The 19721-nt window shown below is 37.7% G+C and overlaps 1 protein-coding gene across 1 annotated transcript in view; it reads right to left on the bottom strand.

Moving 5' to 3' along the window:
• Nucleotides 1–19721, bottom strand: part of Nup133 (nuclear pore complex protein Nup133) — a 390085-nt gene that overhangs the window by 37431 nt on the left and 332933 nt on the right. Inside the window, exon 27 of the mRNA XM_090386292.1 lies at nt 9710–9785. Coding sequence (XP_090242418.1) covers nt 9710–9785 — 76 coding nt within the window. The remainder of the gene's footprint in view (nt 1–9709; nt 9786–19721) is intronic.

Raw genomic sequence — 19721 nt, 5'->3', positions numbered from 1 at the left:
CATTTTCTACCACCTTAAGTGTAGTACCAAACAGTTGGTATGTTTCTCTGGGGTTACTTCTATCCATATGCAGTACTTTGCATTTGTCAAGGTCAAACTTCAGTTGCCACTTCTTAGCCCATCTGCCCAAATTTTCTAGATCATGTTGCAGTAGCACACTGCCATTACTGTCATTAACAACCCTGCCAACCTTTGAATCATCTGCAAACTTCGTACTCCTGATATGCCTTCATCAATATCATTGATAAATATACAAAACAACAGTGGACCTAACACTGAACCCTGTGGGACTCCACTAATAACATTAGTCCATGAAGAGCAGCACCCATTGATTACGACCCTCTGTCTTCTCCCACTCAAACATCCTCTTATCCATTGTAGCAACTTACCCTTAATGCCATTCTGCTCCAATTTGTACAATAGTCTTCCATGCGCAACAGTGTCAAAAGCTTTCCTGAAATCCAAATATATGGTATCAAAATTATTTTTTGCATCCAGTTCCTTTGTAACCACATCATAATATCCTATCATATTTGTCAGACAAGACCTTCCCTTAACAAACCCATGCTGTCTGAATTATTGCTGCAATCTTGTCTAGATGATCCTGCAATGCATCTTTAACCAGTGACTCCATTATTTTACCCAGAACAGAAGTTAAACTAACTGGTCTGTAATTACTCGTATCACCCTTCAAGTTAGCAAGTCAGCTTTATCTTTAGCTCAGATGGCAACAGAATATTTCTTTTCACTTCATATTGCTTCAGATTTTAACAGGGGTGGGAGTATACATGGACAAAATTGCTGCAATAGCTTTGGCAAGAGACCAGAATGCTTGACTACCATTTTAACAAGAAGTAAGGGCTAAGACCTTGGGTCGCTGGTCCAGGAGAAGAAAGTTGCATCCACCATGGAAATCCACAGCAGAATTGGACAGGCGGCCACTGCGTTCGCCTCGCTCAAATGGTGTCTATGGAAGAGGACCAACATTTCCACAAAGACTAAAATCCGACTCTTCCGGACTTTGATCCTGCCCATTCTTCTTTACGGATCGGAAACATGGATTTGTCTCAAGTTAGATTTGAACAAACTTGAGGTATTCCAAATGCGATGCCTGCGGCAGATCTTGGGCATCTCTCTTCGCGACCGCATCACTAATGATACCATCCGCGCCAGATGCCAACAGCAACCAACCATTGCTGACCAAATCCAGAAGCGAAGGCTCAGATGGTTTGGCCACGTATGTAGAATGGGCACGAACAGAATACTATCCACACTCCTTTGGAGACAACGACCCACCCAATGGAGCATCCAACGGACCGCGCCTAGGAAAACGTGGGCCAAGCAAGTGGAAGATGACTTGAAGAGCCGACGTCTCGACCTTAACCAGGCCAGGACTGAAGCCATGGATCGTAAGGTATGGAAGAACATCACAGAGCAAGTCCGAAACCCTGCGGCACCTACAGCAGCATACTGGTTGCGTGGCCAACCGCCTCCCCCAGCTGCCAGCAGGACCAAAGAAGAGAAGAAGAAGAAGGGCTAAGGTAAGGAAAGCCAACACGAGAACCATGGCAAACTTGGGAAAACATACTGGGCAAACTCATTTCCCGCTACTGCAGTTTCTCCCTGCATTCTCAGTAAACAGATGGTGTGTGTTATCAGTAGTGGCAAGAGAAGTTGATAACAATGTACTGATTAGTTTTTACTCATTATTAAAAGCAGATTATTGGAGTTCATGAGTGGGCTGAAATTTATTTATGGGTACATCCTCCAGACTGCCTCAGTCTTAGGGTGTTTATGCTCCCCTCAGGATGTTTTAAAATAGGAAAATGACTTCTACTGCCACTACCAATAACACTTCTTCTGCCACTGTCTGTAAGAATCGTTTTCCTATTTTAAAACCGTGGGAAGGGGGGGGGGTTAAACCCCAAAGACGAGGCAGTCTGGAGGATGTACCCACAAGTAAATTTCAGCTGCAAAAGCATTACACTCATGAACTTCAATAATCTGCTTTTAATGATGAGAAAAAACTAATCAATACATCATAATTGACTTCTATTGCCTCTACCGATAACAAACACCATCTGTTTATTATTATTAGCCTTATGCTGCACCAGCCAAAAAAAAATTCCCGCATTACCTTGAGAGAGAGAGAGAGAGAGAGAGAGAGAGAGAGAGAGAGAGAGAGAGAGAGAGAGAGAGAGAGAGAGATCAGAAGTAGAAGGGAATCACCAAGAAAGCAAGAAAGAGAATAATGATGATATCCAACTTAGGACCCTGGGTTTGCCAAGCCCATACTCACCAGATGTGAGCCCCTGTTTACCGAGAATGCAGGGTGAAACTGCGGTAGTGGGAAACAAGTTTGCCCAGTAAGTTTTCCAGAATTTTCCCGTGGTTCTCATGTTGGCTTTCTTTACCTTCGCTGAAGTGTTTTCTACTCTTAGCCTGTTCAAAATTTTGTTTGAACCAATTAATAACTACTTTAAAATTGCTGCAAACATTTGCATAGGCAGAAAATTAACTTAGAAATTTGAATGCGAGCCAAGTGAGATATGCAACATTCTTATCTTGAACAGTCTTAGCACATTTATTGGAAAACCAAGGTATTTTCAGATAAAGGATTAGATTTTAAGGTAGAGTGTGGAATAAAGAATTTCATTCCTAGAAGAATAATTTCACTGACACAATCTGAGAAAATATTGACATGAGCAGATTTAAAACAGTAATCCAAACAAGGAAAAAAAGAAAAGAAATCTCACATATTATCCCATTTTGCATTCTTCTAAAGCCAAACAACATGGGGCTGAAAACAGCCACAAGAGAAAGGCTCCACTGGAGAAGAGACCGTCATCGAGTTGTGATCTGATGCTGCATAGAGACTTATTTACCTCGATTATATAATTGGAAGGGTTGTTTGTGAGAAAAAGATTAACAGTGTTGGCTATGTGGTTAGGATTGTTTGGTATTCTGGTAAATGAACAATCTGTGTGAGGTCACTAGTAATTGCAAAAGCCTCAGCATCTTGACCAGTTGGATCCATGTGACTAGAAAACTGAAGACAGCTGAATTTGTAAACATTAAAATTGTTAAGGAAAATTACCTGACTATTAGGAAAGTTGAACTGGAGAAAACTGAGCTTCGAACAAAGGAAGTTAGAGAGTTCCTGGTGATTGCTGGAATGAATTTCAAGGTCAACAGAAGTAACAGACCAATTTGACGGAATGGGGTAGAAATTTTAAGCCAGAGAAGATCGAAAAGAGGAGATTCCAAGTTGCCAAGAAATATTAGGGCAGACATATGCACAAGTACCACCTCTGAAGCGAAAGGAATTGTACTGTGAATAATTAGGGCAACTGAAGTGAGCAGTGGTCGAATCAACCAATAATTGGGATTCTATCAGAAAAATTAAGCAAGGCTTGACAGACTAAGTGGATATGACATTATTGAGACTGAAATATACTTTCACATATATTTGTGAAATGAGCATGGAAATTTAGGGAGATTTTTTGATCTTTTCACAGATAAGCTTTGCTATTAGTTTGATGACTATTCATATTGTATTCAGTAGTAAAAGGTGTTTGGGGGGGGGGGGGAATTGCATGAAATGAAATTTTTGGATATGGCATACATGCAGCAAGAATATACCCAACTCCTAAACATACCATGACAATGCCCCTCGCTTACACACTACTCAGACTCCCTCCACTCACTATCTGGAAGACTTCCATCTGTTGTGGAAGTTGATAGTTTAAATAAATTCAAGGAAGAACTGTACTAAGTTTTAGAGGAAATGGTTGTGTGATTTTTTTTTTTTTTTGGCTGATGCTACATAAGCTCCTAACACTTGCTTTCTTGCATCACATGCCTCTATTACTACTACTACCACTAGAGGCTGAAAAATTATACATTAGGTGCCACAACGTGGTGGTATTGCAGTGGTTGATCAGTCACCTACCACCTAATACTGCCAGTTAACACAGAGGAGTGGCATTCCTCTGTGTGATGTGGACATCACCACCTCAACCCCTGCTTATGTTGGTCCACATTTGGGTGGTCACCTCCAGTATACTAAGTGTCATATTTCAGGACTTGAACATGGGGGTTATACCTGGGGTTACTATTAGTCCCACCATCAAGAAGGTGCAAGCAGAGGATCTGACTGTCACAGAATGGCAAGACTTTGCCAAAATCTAATCCACTTGACTCAAGTGTCACACGAATATCTGCTTCACATAATGTCACAATTTGTTCATTGAAAGAAACATGTAACAATTTGTTTATTTAAAGAAACATGTAACAATTTGTTTATTGAAAGAAACATGTAACAATTATTTGTTTTGAAAAGAACTGCAATATTGAATGTCAATGCATTTTATTCTGATTTAAACTTTGCTGGTTTCTGACATAAAGTGAACTTATGAAAGAGGGATCAGCTTTGTCTGTGTTTGGTTATGTTAAAGGCAAGAACTCGCTGCAGTATACAATAGAATATCAACCGTCAACTCTAAAATACATTGCAATTTTACATAATACTGAACTGTTAAAACTGCAAAGAAAGTGTAAATATTTACTGTACTTCTTTAATAATAAAATTAGAATGGCTCCATACAGGATAAGGCAATGTTTTGGGCACTGGAAAGACAAGGCACAGAAACCCAATACATTATGATTTTGAAGAAAATATATGAGAACGCTACCTCATTTATTAGACCAGACAAAGACAGTACCAAAGAGGGTGTTGACTCTCTTTAAAAATTACAGCTGTGAATTACAGGCTCCGAAAAAGGGATAAGTGTTTGCCTTTTTATTTACCTAATTGTTATTTTATATTGTACTTTATATGTAGTCTTATAGTTACGCTGGTTATTTTTAATTGAGATAAAGAGTTTGTAGATTACTACTTAATATACGTAAAACCGTTATTTCGTTTGAATCTTGCAGCCATTGTTTTTGTATAGAGTAGTAGGGAATTCAAATTTTTAATTGTGGTAATTACGTAGTTCTAACGTATAATTATATAGCGTAATACGCATCACTGCATTTAGGATTCTATTAGATAGCGTAGTATTGACAATTAATTAATTAAATTTATTGATCTTATTAATTTAAAATATCATGCCCCAGACTAGAGCAGCAAAGCAATGGGCACAAAGTGGGAGGAGTGCTGTGACTCGGGGGAGAACTGAGGAGGGCAATTCTCCAACGCATCACAGCCTAAAAAAATGGGGCAACTTGTGAAATGTTTGCCGAAATCTCTGGAACAGAACATGATCTAGCCAAGGAGGATGTCTTTGTGTGTGTGTGCCAGGTGCAGAGAGAGTCTAGAAATTAGGCATCAACTCAGCGTTCTAGTGGACGTCTATGAGAGCTTGAGGTGTAGGGTAGATGCCCTCGAAGAAATTAATATGAGGGGCCCGTCAAGCTCTTAGCTGCCCAACTCAACGTCAGAGCTTACTCCTGGGCATCGGGCAACACAGCGGCAATCTCCAAGGCAGAATGCACTGGTCCCAAAGGAACTAGTTATTGTTGGTGACTCTATTGTCAGGGAGACGGGGAATATATGTTTGGTGAGACATAAGCACTGCGAAAGCAAAAATAAGAGTAGGAGCATGTTATAGGCCTAATGACTCGAATGAGTACAATGAACAATTGTACAGAGAAATAGAGTGGGCTAGTAAATCAGAATGTCTTATAATAGAGGATTTTAACTTCCCAGATATTGACTGGAACTTGTGGGTTGGTCACTCAAACACTAGTAAGACTTTTGTGGATTTATTGGATGATTGTTTTCTGCAGCAGCATATTCGATAGGCAACCAGAGAGGATAATACTCTTGATCTGGTTATCAGCAGTGATCATCCGTGTATTAAGAATTTGCAGATAAAGGAACCACTAGGTGGCAGTGATCACAGTTGTGGGATTTACATAAAGATATAATTACCAAAAGGAAAGGGTTTTTGCTTCCGTAAAGGTGAGTACAGTGGTCTCAGACAGTTTTTAAATTCTGTACAGTGGGATCAACTGACAATGTTACCAACAGTAAATTCTAAGTGGGAAGCATTCAAGGAATTAATCGTGGAAGCTACTAAAAGTTTCATACCTATTAAGAAATATTGTTCAAAGTTTAGGCCTAAATAGTTATCAAATGAACAGATGAGACTTGTGACAGAGAAAAAAAAAATGCATGGGATGCATATAAATTATGAAGCGACTCAGAAGCGGATGGCAGATATAAGCTAGTCTGTAATCAGGTCACAAAGGAGGTTAGGCAGGCGAAGGCAGATTAAGAGAAATCTTTGGCAAAGGATGCTAAGGAAAACAGCAAGGATTTCTTTACTTATATAAACTCTAAAAGGAAGGGGATGAATCTGATTGGTCCACTTGATATCGACGGTTCGACTGTTGATGATCCTGCTCAGATAGCAAAACAACTGAATGAGTATTTTGCATCTACATTCACACATGAGGGGTTATTAAGGTTTGAAAATGGCAGAAGGTTACCAAATTGTAGCAGGGTGCTTAATGATTTTGTAATAACTGAGAGCAAATTGGAGGAGAAATTGTTGAAGTTAAACCAAAGAAAGGCACCTGGGGTGAATGGGATCTATCCAGTTATATTAAAGGAGGCGGAAAAGCAACTAAGCAAGTCCTTAGCCATAATTATGAGAGAATCCTTGAACTCAAGGGAGGTCCCCATGGACTGGAGATGTGCAAATGTATCCCCAATTCACAAAGGGGGATCGAAGGGTGACACAAGTAATTACAGACCAGTTAGTTTAACTTCTGTTCAGGTAAAATAATGCAGTCACTGGTTAAAGATGCATTGCAGCATCACCTAGACAAGACTGCAGCAATAATATGGACACAGCATGGGTTTGTTACGGGAAAGTCTTGTCTGACAAATTTGATAGGATATTATGATGTGGTTACAAAGGAACTGAATGCAAAAAATAATTCTGATATCACATATTTGGATTTCAAGAAAGCTTTTGACACTGTTGCGCATAGAAGACTATTGTACAAATCGGAGCAGAATGGTATTAAGGGTAAGTTGCTACAATGGATAAAAGGATGTTTGAGTGGGAGAAGACAGAGGGTGGTAATCAATGGGTGCTGCTCTTCGTGGACTAATGTTATTAGTGGAGTCCCACAGGGTTCGGTGTTGGGTCCACTGTTGTTTTGTATATTTATCAATGATATTGATGAAGGTATATCAGGCTTAGTGTCAAAGTTTGCAGATGATACAAAGGTTGGCAGGGTTGCTAATGACAGTAATGGCAGTATGCTACTGCAACATGATCTAGAAAATTTGGGCAGATGGGCTAAGAAGTGGCAACTGAAGTTTAACCTTGACAAATGCAAAATACTGCATATGGGTAGAAAATGAAAAAGACCTGGGAGTAATTGTGCAGTCAGATATGAAGTTTTCTGAGCAATGCAGACAGCCTGCAAAGGCAGGTCATGGGGTTTTGTTAATGATATATAGGAATTTTGCTAGCAGAGAAAAGGAGGTGATTGTCCCTCTGTATAAGGCAATGGTCAGGCCACGCCTTGAGTACTGTGTGCAGGTCTGGAGGCCTCATTTTAGGAAGGATGTAGATTTTCTTTATCATGTACGGAGAAGGACAACAAGATTGGTGAGGGAAATTAAGGGATCCTCTTACTAAGAGAGGCTTAAGTCTGCAAATTGCAGTAGCTGGAGACTAGGCACCTGTGCGGTGATCTGATTGAGGTGTATAAGGCCTTGAATGGGTTGAGCACGCTGAATTCTGATGGGATCTTTCCACTTGTTCAGATTACGAACCCAAGGTGGCATAAATCCAAATTAAGAAAAGACAGATGTAGAACAGATGTGCGGAAATTTGCCTTTAGCCAGCGGGTGGTTAGTTGCTGGAATAAACTTCCATCTGTCGTTGTGGAAGTTGATAGGTTAAATAAATTTAAGGAGGAACTGGACAGGCATTTGGAGGGAATAGTGTGGTTTTTTTTTTCTTTTTGGCTGATGCTGCATAAGCTCATACACTTGCTTTCTTGCATCACATGCCACTACTACTACTAAATTTAAAATTGAGGAAGGAGTTTGGCAAGGGGAGACAATACCTTTGAAGTTGTTTACTGCTGCCCTTGAGGAAGCTTTCAGAAGATTGGACTGGTCACAGAAAGGAGTCAATGTGAATGGAGAGCACTTAAACCATTTACAATTTGCAAATAATGTGATCATAAGCTCTACGATCCCGAAGAATTAGAGAAAAATCTGCATAATCAGTTATGCAGAGGTTAGTAAAGATTTTGGACTAAAGATTAATATGGCTAAAACAAAAGTAATGATGAACAAGTGTGCCACAGAAAGGGATATAATCATTGAAGTAGCAGTAATTGAAAAGGTGGATTCATATACTTATCTTGGATAAGTCATTAGCTGTAATAATGATAAATGGCTGGAAGTCAAGAGAAGAATAAATTTTGGATGGATAGCATTCAGGAAATATAGTCACATACTGAGGAGCAATATTCCAATTTGTCTGAAACATAAAATAATGAACCAATGCATACTCCCCACAATGACTTATGGAATTGAAACTTGGGCACTCACCAAAAGAATGGAAGAGAAGCTGAAAACTACACAGTAAAGAATGGAATGAATTATATTAGGAATCAGACTGTTGGGTAAGAAGAGAAAATCGATGATTAGGCAGCAAACATTGGTCGAAGACATGATGACAGATGGACTAAGAAAATAATATAATAGTATCCAAGAGGAGCTAGAAGAAAACCGTGAAGACAATGGCAGAGATGGACAGATGAAGTTCACAAATTCATGGGTAGTAAATAATGGCCATTGCACAAAAGAGAAGGTACTGGAAAACTGCTGGAGAGCCTTCATCCCGCAGTGGATTGAATATGGCTGATGACAATGACCACAGCCATGTGATATATCTCTTACTGATGCCACATGTGTGTGAGGCTTGGATCATGCAGATTTTCCTGGAAGCATAGGATTGCTATTAGAAATCAATTTCTAATGTTAATGTTTTATGTAACAGTACTACTGTTTAATATTTTCAATTACATTATTATTAAGAATTACTTACAAAAAAAAAAAAAAAACTATCATTTCCTAGTTAAATTATTTTATTATTTCAGAGAAGATCGATAAAACTAGAATGCGAATTAGAAAGAGAATCAATAAAATTTAAGGGGAATATGCATCTTTAATATTTACCTTTTAGTTTCATTGTGTAGTGAGCAGGTATATTTTAGTCAGTGTGGTTAGCTTATAACAAAGGTATTAAGTTATCCTTCAGCATTCACATTGTATTGAGACTGCAAGGCAGTAAGTATTTAATTTTATCCATGCTTGTATTTTTATTGCTGATCATTAAACATTTTTACTTTAATAACAAGGTTCAGAAAAAGTCCAAATTTAACTATTTTGCCATTTAACAAGGAAAAATGGATACAGTCTGTAAAATAGTTGATTCATTTAAGCTACTCAACTGTTTCATGTTTCATAATTACCTTTAAATTACAGTTATGGATAGTTCAGTGAGCTATAGTAATTCTGGAAGCAGTTTAAAATTTTTTCATTTATATCTTGTGCAATTTATAATTTTCTTTATATTCAGGATAATAATGCACCCCCTTCTGGTCCAACATGCTTCAAAACCCCTAACTACTTTCTGACACTAACATCTAATAGTATCATTTTTACCTTCAAGTTGAGCATCCTTCATATCTGCAGGAGTATCACTTGCTAATGCAGCCAGCTTGCTCAAACTTAGTAGAGTCTGAAACGTACCAAGAGAAATAATTTAATTTCGTAGGATAACTTTTATAACTTCTATAAAAATTCAAAATTTATAACTTATGTACTGTCATTCATATCTGTAAATATTTGCATTCTGAATTCAGTGCTTTAAAGCAGCAAGGGGGTGGGGTAAAATTTACTATGGTGAACTTGAATAAAAAGGTAATATTTAATGACACAAAATAGTTTTTTGTTATTTGGTTTTTAGGAGCATTAGGAACTAAGGCCATATTGCTCTGGGGATATGCTGTGGTCATTCCCTGACCTTTCCACATCCTCCGTATTTGGTGGTCACGGGCTCGAACCCTGGTCTAATCAAGAAGTGTGTGCTACGCACTGCTGCTCCTGCCCACCTGGCTACGGAGGCGCCGAAACAAAATAGCAGAAAAGTATAAAGTTAAATATGTAACAATCATTCTGCATTCAAACTAGACTTTTAAAAATCTGATGACAATTTCATGCAATATGGCCTGCAGGATAGGATGACCATTTTCTCTCTGCTGCAAACCAAGACTGACCTGCAAATGGTTGAGACACATGGGTGGAGTATTAGTCAGTGATTTTGGGCATTTATTATGTAGTAATCATACAAAGTTCCCCTCAAAGTTATTTATTTTTTTTAAATTAACGGCAACCTTGAAATCTCCATCCATCCTGAATGGCTTACAATTTCAAACAGTATGTTCTGTGCTTGGTCTCCCCTCCATCTTTCCTCTAGTCTTCTACATGAAAGAAGGTTGCCACAAAGAAGGTTGGCAACCTTCTTTCATGAAAGAAGCAGGTCAACTGAACTACTGGCAAAGATGTCATTCTGCTTGCAGGTTACACAGTACATATGACTTTGTCTGGCCTATGAAATGGTCAATTTGGAATTTTCTGTACCAATAACCTTGTCCTTTCCACTGTCATCCCAATGACACTGAAATTGGGATGACACTCTGAAGAATTTTAGTGGCTGATACAAAGGAAATGTCAGCTGCTTTTCGATATTTAAAACCATGACAGTTTTGTTTTTCAAGTTGTAATTTTCTATTTTTAAATCTTAAGCAATCCAATCTGAATGCACAGCAAGTGTTATATTATTAATAACAAAATTTTCCTATATAATGAACATATTTTTTCCCCTATATGATTACATATTTTAATTTGGAAAGTGTCTACTTTTTCAAAATTAAAATATGTAACGAAATATAAATGTCAAATTTAGGTTCTTTGGCCAAACCAAAATCATAGTATACTGTGTGAAAGGTATAAGAAGAATACTCAATTTTTAAAAATTAGACACTTGAATCCACTTTTTTGTGGAATTTTAAGTAACTGTTAAATTGTCTTGATAATGATTACTCAAAGTTAGATTCAAGATGCAACAGTATTTAGTATACTGAATATGCTTATTGATAGGAAACAGGTTTAAAAAGTTTAAAATAATAAAAAGTAAACAAGAATTATAAACAAACATTAAATTATGTATGCATCAACTAGTTTTTTTTATTACCTTTTTATAATTCAAAACTCTATAGCCATTTTTAAAACTCAATTTTATTGAAATTTAAAAATGGCTTCATATGCTAATACAGTGAAATCTCCTTTAACAGACATCTTGTTGTGGACACTCAGGCTTGGGTCTCAGCCATAGGTATCTGAAATTACACATTAAGCGACCTCTCCAAAATTAACACTTTCTAGCATGGACGTGTACACTTTGATTTTTCAACCTTCCTGTAGTGGACACTTAGATTTTTTTTTTTTTTTTTTTCAAGGGTGACATTTTGGATTTACATGTTCATTGCTAGTGGTGCACACATACATGTTTTTATAGGTCTTCATTTAGCCACAAAGGCAAGTCAAGGTCATTACAGTAGCAGTCACACTAATTAGGCTTCTGTTAGCCACAGATTACTTAAGGAATAGATTGCAGAATATGTTGTTAATATGCTCAACCACTGCTGATACAGAAATTGCAAACTTCATTTTGACTGTCTGAAGAAACCCTACTGGTGTGTGCATCACTTAGCAAGGCAATAAAATTGTAAACCTGAGAGATGCTGTTGCTGAGAGACAGGCAAGGGTTTTAGTATGAATGTGAGAATACAGTTGTAATACTGTACAATAAATTTCGTTAAAAAAATTAATACTCTACAAACAGACTAATGCATTAGAGTCCTCTATAAATGCATGCTACATTAAGACAATTGTCAGTCAATCGAATATTTTGATTGAAACTGCTCTGTAGTCTCTCACCACTAAACATATGGTATGTTTAGATCTTCAAAGTGTAAATACCAACTCACATATCTGGCCCTATCTATCTACTCTGTAAGGTTCAGTTTTCTTTCCTGAGAGTGTATGGTTGAACCAGTACTGTAGTAAATTTCAAGTGGACAGATTTTAGATGATTGCGAAATTTTGTGCAGAGTTCCAGGCCCGGGTAAGAATTTACAGCTTACATACTCATATTATATTACAGTATATCTCAAAAGCAGTTGACTTTGAAAGAAAAAGTAGAAGTGATGGAATATTCTAGAAAAGAAAAAGTGCAGAGTTCATAAGTTAGCTAATCACCTTAAAACTGAAAAGGCTTCAGCAAAGGCAATTATTAAAAATCAAGAAACTTTATTAAAACAATGGCGGGAAAATGGAAATGGAAAGTAGTACCATACATTTTTTTTATGCCAACGATGCTTTGCAGATAAATTGACATTTGAGTGGTTTAGCGGGTATGAGTCAAAACATTCTCATCTCTAGGTTTATAATTAAAACCAAAGTTTTAGAAACTCTTATCAAAAGCAGCCTGAGCACAAAAAGAGTTTTTGCTGAAGCTGAAGTTTGTCTGCCAGCATAGAATCTGTGGGGTGTAAGTTAGTTGGAAGCAAAGGAATAATGAGGGTGGGAATAATCTACAGACCAGAAGATTTTGAAGTTACAGACCAGAAGAAAAGGGGCGAGAATATTCTTAACCTCGTAATTACTGTTTGTTGTTTGTTTGTTATTTGGTTTTTAGGAGCATTAGCAACTAAGGCCATATTGCTCCGGGAATATGCGGTGATCATTCCCTGATCTTTCCGCATCCCCGTATTTGGTGGTGACGGGATCGAACCCCGGTCTAATCAAGAAGCGTGCGTTACACACTGCTGCTTCTTCCCACCTGGCTACGGAGGCGCCCTCGTAATTACTAACGAATCAGATGACATCACAGGAGTTAAAGTGCAGGAACCATTGTCAGGAAGTAATCATGCAATCATCAGTTGGAAATGAAAGAGGTTGCAGTAGTTAAAGGTAAAGGCATGGGTTTTAACATCGAGGGATGACAGTTTAAGGCACCATATGGCATTCGTAAATTGGGTGGATCTGAGGGATGGTAAATACATTTGAATTATGAATACTTTTAAAGCAAAAATCACAGAAGCCATGAATGCATACTTACCTTCAAGAAAATATTGCAGGAGGATGCCAAAATGGGTGACTGCAGAGCTGGCTGGTTAAATAGAGCAGAAAAAGATAGCATGGGGACAGTTACAGAGTGATGACAAGTACTGATGCCTACAACAGGTACAAGTTGATCTGTAATAGTACCACAAATAAGGTCAGGGAGGCCAAGGCTGTGAGAAAGTATTGGCTAAGAGAGCAAAGAATGGAGACAAGGAATTTTTCATGTATGTGAATACAACAAAGAAGAAAGCTAATCAGATCAGACCCTTGTATGCTGGTTGTGGGAAAGCCTTAGATAACCAAGATGATGCAGATGAATTGAATAAGTACTTTGCACCTGCCTTTATTGGTCTTATCATGCTGAAAAGAGGCTGTGTGAGTGAGGCAGAGTCATATGAAATTAGTGATATCGTAATTACAGATGATTGTTTATTAAAAAAACTTTTGAGCATAAAGGCAAGTAAGGCTCCCAGAATTGATGGCATATACCAGGGGTGGCCAACGAGTCGATCGTGGATTTAATTTCAGTCGATCACGACAAATTTTAAATATACAGTCATCCCTCGATTTGCGCACCTTGTGCAATGAAATGTTTGAGATGGTAGCTTGCGGCACATTTTGAAGGAAAAAAGTAGATGGTATCACAAATTAAGTTGGCCACTCCTGGCATATACCCTGTAGTTTTGAGGGAGAGTGTGAGGGAGTGTATTGAACCATTGTGGTTACTTATGAGTGCATCTTTGGACTCATGGAAGATTCTTTCGGATTGGAGAAGTGCCAACATATTGCCAATAGATAAGTGGTTCTAAGAGTGAAGTTGGTAATTACAGAGCAGTTAGTCTAACTTAAGTGATAGGAAAAATCTTAGAGGCAATGATTAAGAGTGCAATCCAGGGACATTTAGCATTAGCATTAGCAGAGGCATTTGATGCAAGAAAAGCTTATGCAGCATCAGCCAAAAAAAAAAAATAATAATAAATAAAATAAATAAATAAATAAATTTTAAAAAAATAATAATAAATAAATAAATAAATAAATAAATAAAAAATAACCACTTCCACTTCACCCCTCTGTTCGTTCGAAATACCTGTCCAGCTGAGCCTTAAACTTATTTAGGCTATCAACTTCCACGACAAGGGATGGAAGTCTATTCCACCAACTAACCACCCGCTGGCTAAAGGCAAATTTCCTCACGTCTATCCTACATCTGTCTTTTCTCAATTTGAATTTATGCCCTCTCAGGTGATTATTCTGAGCAAGAGGAAGAATCCCATCAGCATTGAGCATGCTCAAACCATTCAAGGCTTTATACACCTCTATCAGATCACCTCGCCGGTGCCTAGTCTCCAGACACTGTAATTTGCAAAACTTAAGCCTTTCTTCGTAAGAGCACCCCCTTTGTTCCATTCACTAATCTTGTTGCCCTTCGCTGTACTCGTTCCAGCATCTCTACATCCTTCTTGAAATGAGGCCTCCAGACCTGTATACAGTACTCTAGGTGTGGTCTGACCATTGCCTTATACAAGGGAATAATCACTTAGATCATTTAGATAGATATGGCATTCTGAAGGGCACACAACATTGCTTTGTTAAGGGAAAATCATGTTTAACTAACTTAGTAGGCTATTTTGACATAGTTTATTTTGATTTTAGCAAAGCAATTGACTCAGTCCCTCATGAGAGGTTACTGTATAAGCTTGAACAGGTTAGGATTACCGGTAAGATTCTAAGATGGATTGCTGGGTGGCTGTAAGGCAGAAGGCAGAGGGTTGTGATGAATGGACATTCTTGAGACTGGTGTAATATGAGGAGTAGGCCCCACACAGATCAGTTCTTGGACCACTGTTGTTTCTCATTTTCATAAATGACGTTGATGAAGGCATGATGTCAAAATTTGCTGATGACATAAAGGTTGGCAGAATTCTTAATGACCAGTGCCAAGCATAACTCCTTCATGATGACTTGAACAGACTTCAGAGATGATCAGAGAAGTGGCAGCTATGTTTTAATGCTGCTAAATGCAAGATCTTACACTTGGGGAATAGCAATCCCCAAATAAATTATATACTTGGTGAGGTTGAATTAAAAACAGTGGAGGAAGAAAGAAGCTGGGAATTACAATAATGGGCAGATATGAAGTTTTCTGAACAATGTAAACAGGCAACCAGGAAAGCCCATGGTGTCCTATCAATTATTTATTGAATGTTATCCTGTAGAGACGAGGTCATAATCTCACTGTATAAGGCATTTGTAAGACCACATTTGGAATACTGTGTTCAAGTGTAAAGACCTCATCTGAAAAAAGACACTGAACTTCTTGAGAGGGTCAAAAAAGAGGCAACTCGAATGGTGAGATGAGCAAAAGGACAACTGTACAAGGAAAGACTCCAAGTATGTGGACTACAGAGCTTGGCAACCAGGCACCTCAGAGGTGACCTGATTGAAGTTAAGGTTCTGAGAGGGATTAATAAAATGAATGGAGGTGGAATTCTCACTGTTATAAAGAATTACAGAACTAGGGGGTCATAACTTCAAATTACAGGGTTAGAGGTTTAGATCAGATTATAGGAAATTTTCTTTCAGCCAGCGAGTCGTTGCAGAAAATCTATGAAACCAAGGTGTTTTAAAGGTTTGGATTTAAGCAAACTCAATGTACACTGAAAATCAAATTGGATGACTAGGGAGATAATGACAGAATGGCCAATCCAGTTGGATAAAAGAATGATTTACCAGAATAAAAAAAGTTATTTCTTGATAAAGCCACATCCCAGCTACACATTAAACTGAATAACATTGAAATGGTGTTTTTTCCCTCCCAATGTCACATCCGCATCTCAACTATTAGATCAAGGAATAATTGCAAACTTTTAGGTGAAATATTGACAAATACCTAATTTCAAAACTTCATGAAGAAAAAAGTTATTTGTTTGTTTGTTTGTTATTTGGTTTTTAGGAGCATTAGCAACTAAGGCCATATTGCTCCGGGATATGCAGTGGCCATTCCCTGACCTTTCCGCATCCTCCGTATTTGGTGGTGACGGGCTTGAACCCTGGTCTAATCAAGAAGCGTGTGCTATGCATTGCTGCTCCTTCCCACCTGGCTACAGAGGCGCTGAAAAAAGTTGTACAAAACTTTACAGAAGTATAGATGTACTACAAGCTATAATCTGAATTAGTGCAGATGGAATGCAATGAGCCCCTCTACAATTAAAAACTGCTTCCCCAAAGCAGGATTTGATTTGAGCATTAGTCAGTGAGATGCAGCTGATGCATCTGTACTTAATGGCTTGCTATGGACACTAGGAAATTCTCCACTGAGCAGTGATGAATTTGTTTCTGTAGACTCTAATGTAGTGGTAGAAGGCATAAACACTGAAATAAAGGACATTCATTTTAAGTGAACAATGAAGAACTTATGAAGAGAAAGATTCAAAACCTAAAAAAGGATGAACAGCAGCATGACCCCAAATTAAAAAAAAATATGCTGATGCATTAGATTATCCAAACACATTAAAAGAATTCTATTTAAGCAAAAACAATGAATATGGAATAAAGCAAGCGAGTGATTCAATTATACACAATGAAAATGAAATAATCTCAACAAAGCAATTTATATTCATTGTTTACTAAATGTTAATGATTTTTTATAATGAATAATCACAAATGTATAACAAATAAGAAAAAACTGTTTTACAGTAATCAGTTACAGTGAATTTCATTTTTTCAAATTATTGAAACTAACTATATGTTGTTGTTGTTATTTGGTTTTTAGGAGCATTAGCAACTAAGGCCATATTGCTCCGGGGATATGTGGTGATCATTCCCTGACCTTTCCGCATCCTCCGTATTTGGTGGTCACGGGCTCGAACCCCGGTCTAATAAAGAAGCGTGTGCTACGCACTGCTGCTCCTGCCCACCTGGCTATGGAGACGCCTCTAACTATATGTACAGACCTCAGCAAAGCAGACACCTCCCAATAGTGGAGACTTTCTTCTGCCCTGGTGGTGTCTGCTATAGAGAGTTTTCACTGTACAAAGTTTTTTTTTGCTTAAAATCGCAGAAGGAATCAACCCCCCAAAGTGTGGCAGATTCCTCCTGGGATACCCGATATATAAAAGTTAAGATATTAAATAGAAAAAATTGCAAGCAGGAAACCTGAATGAAATATAAATGTTATTTACACTCAATGGGGGGGGGGACCAGTAAAAGGAAAAATTACCTTACCTGAATTAAAAAAACTCAAAGAAACAAGACTGAAAAAATTAGATCACTTTTTTTATACAATCTGGTTTATTTTAGTTAAGTTTGACGTGCAATTGATGTGGAGATGTTCATTAATAAACAAAATTACTTTTCTATGCTTCAGGTAAATAATTTCCAGTTGGAGTTTTTCATCCTCATAATCTTCCCACTGCCTTGTTTATCTCTGAGTGTAGATATTCTTTACACATTACACTACCCAACATGATTTTTACCTCCAGCAAATGGTTGTTTCTGGTCACGATTTATGTATAGAATTTAAAATCAACATAAAAATTTCCTATCATGTCTCAGTTTTAAGATATAGATAAATAACTGGATTCTGTACAAAGATATCACTGTTTGAAATACAATTTTTATACTTATTAACTTTTGGTTGGTTTTGTTTATTGGGCTAAAAGTTAAGCAAGTACATCATTACTGTTCTTGCAATATAGTATATCTTGATTTTGATACACTTTTCCAGACAAATCAGTATTTTTATTAATTTTATTACACCATTCAACTGTTGAATATATAGTGTATGATAAACTATGCTACAAGAATTCACCTTCTGTTCATATTTACCAATTGCTTTTACTGTTTTTAGGTTAATGCATTGTTAAAAATGGAGAAGACATAGCACAGATCTTGTATCAATCACCCAGACAACTCCTGCTATGTTTGTGGACACTTAACCCCGAAAACTCAGAGGATGAAAATATACAATGTCACAAAAGTTGCATATTCATTGTACTTCGGCTGAAAGACTGGTGACCAAGAAAAAATTGGGCTCCACATATCAGTTGTATTACTTTTACAACGAAATTAAGTCTGTGGTTATATGGCAAGCTGAGAGCATTACCTTTTGCTGTCCCTATGGTGTGGCACGAGGCTAAGAATCATTTTGACGACTGCTATTTCTGCATGACAAAAATAAAAGGTATTTCCAAAAAGAGCAAGCACTGCATCAAATATCCAAATATCCCATCAGCAATTAGGCCATTGCCACATGGAAAAGAACTGCCAGTACCTGTGCCACCAAAATCTTGGGGTATTGGAAGTAGTGATGAAGGTACAAAAGAAATTGTTTTACCAGATGTCATGGAACCATGTACATCACATGATTTGGACTGCGAGCCAGAAAAAGAAAAGGGCCCACGCTACATTGAACAAGAAGAATTAAGTGACTTGAACAGAGACTTGGGCTTACCTGAAGAGAAGGCTGAATTACTCGGATCCAGACTACAACAGTGGAACTTACTCACCAAAAGGTACAAACTGTATATACTGTAAGCGAAATTAAGAGTTTAAGATATTTTGCAATGGAAAACAACATGTGTGTCTGCAAAGACGTCGTTGGTCTTATGCATGAACAGAACATTGATCACAATACCTCTGAATGGCATTTGTTCATTGATGTGTTAAAGCTGAGTTTGAAAGCAGTATTGCTTCATAATGGAAATATTTTACCATCAATTCCTCTTGTTCATGCTGTTGGCCTGAAAGAAACTTACGATAGATAATATGTCCCAGATTCTTGCTGCTATACGTTACAATGACTATGGTTGGAATATTTGTGGTGATCTCAAAGTGATTGGACTGTTTGTTGGGTTGCAAGGTGGTTTCACTAAATACTCTTGTTTCCTGTGTTTGTGGGATAGTCATGCAACAGCCAAACACTATATCGTACAACACTGGGACAAGAGTTGCGGTTTAAGAGAGATGAATATATTCCCGGCAAAAGCAATGTAAAGTATGTTCCATTAGCTGATCCACAAAAGGTTTTTCTTCCCCCTTTACACATCAAGCTTGGACTGATTAAGAATTTCACTAAGGCACTGGATAAAGAAAGCAGAGGATTCGCATATTTACTGAAAATTTTTCCAAATTTATCTCATGCAAAGCTGAAGGAAGGAATTTTCATAGGTCCTCAAATAAGAAAGCTCCTAAAAGATGAAGAATTTCAAAGAAACCTGAATGATGTTGAACTGGCTGCATGAAGATTTTTCAAGGCTGTGGTACCCAGATTCTTCGGAAAGAGAAAAGAAGAGAACTATGAGCATGTAAACCAATACTAGGAGTTTGGTAAATAAATTTGATGAATTTGAGGTATTGCTCAAAACATCAAAGGCAGATACTGTTGGGATATCAGAGACATGGTGTCACACAGATATAAGGAATGCAGAACTGGAATTTGGGGAGTACAATGTGTACAGGAAGAATAGACAAGATAGGAAGGAGGGAT

This window comes from Mastigoproctus giganteus, chromosome 1, assembly GCF_048544385.1.
Source record: "Mastigoproctus giganteus isolate SK-2022 chromosome 1, ASM4854438v1, whole genome shotgun sequence".
Lineage (NCBI taxonomy): Eukaryota > Metazoa > Arthropoda > Arachnida > Uropygi > Thelyphonidae > Mastigoproctus > Mastigoproctus giganteus.
This window is presented reverse-complemented; position numbering and strand designations above follow the sequence as displayed.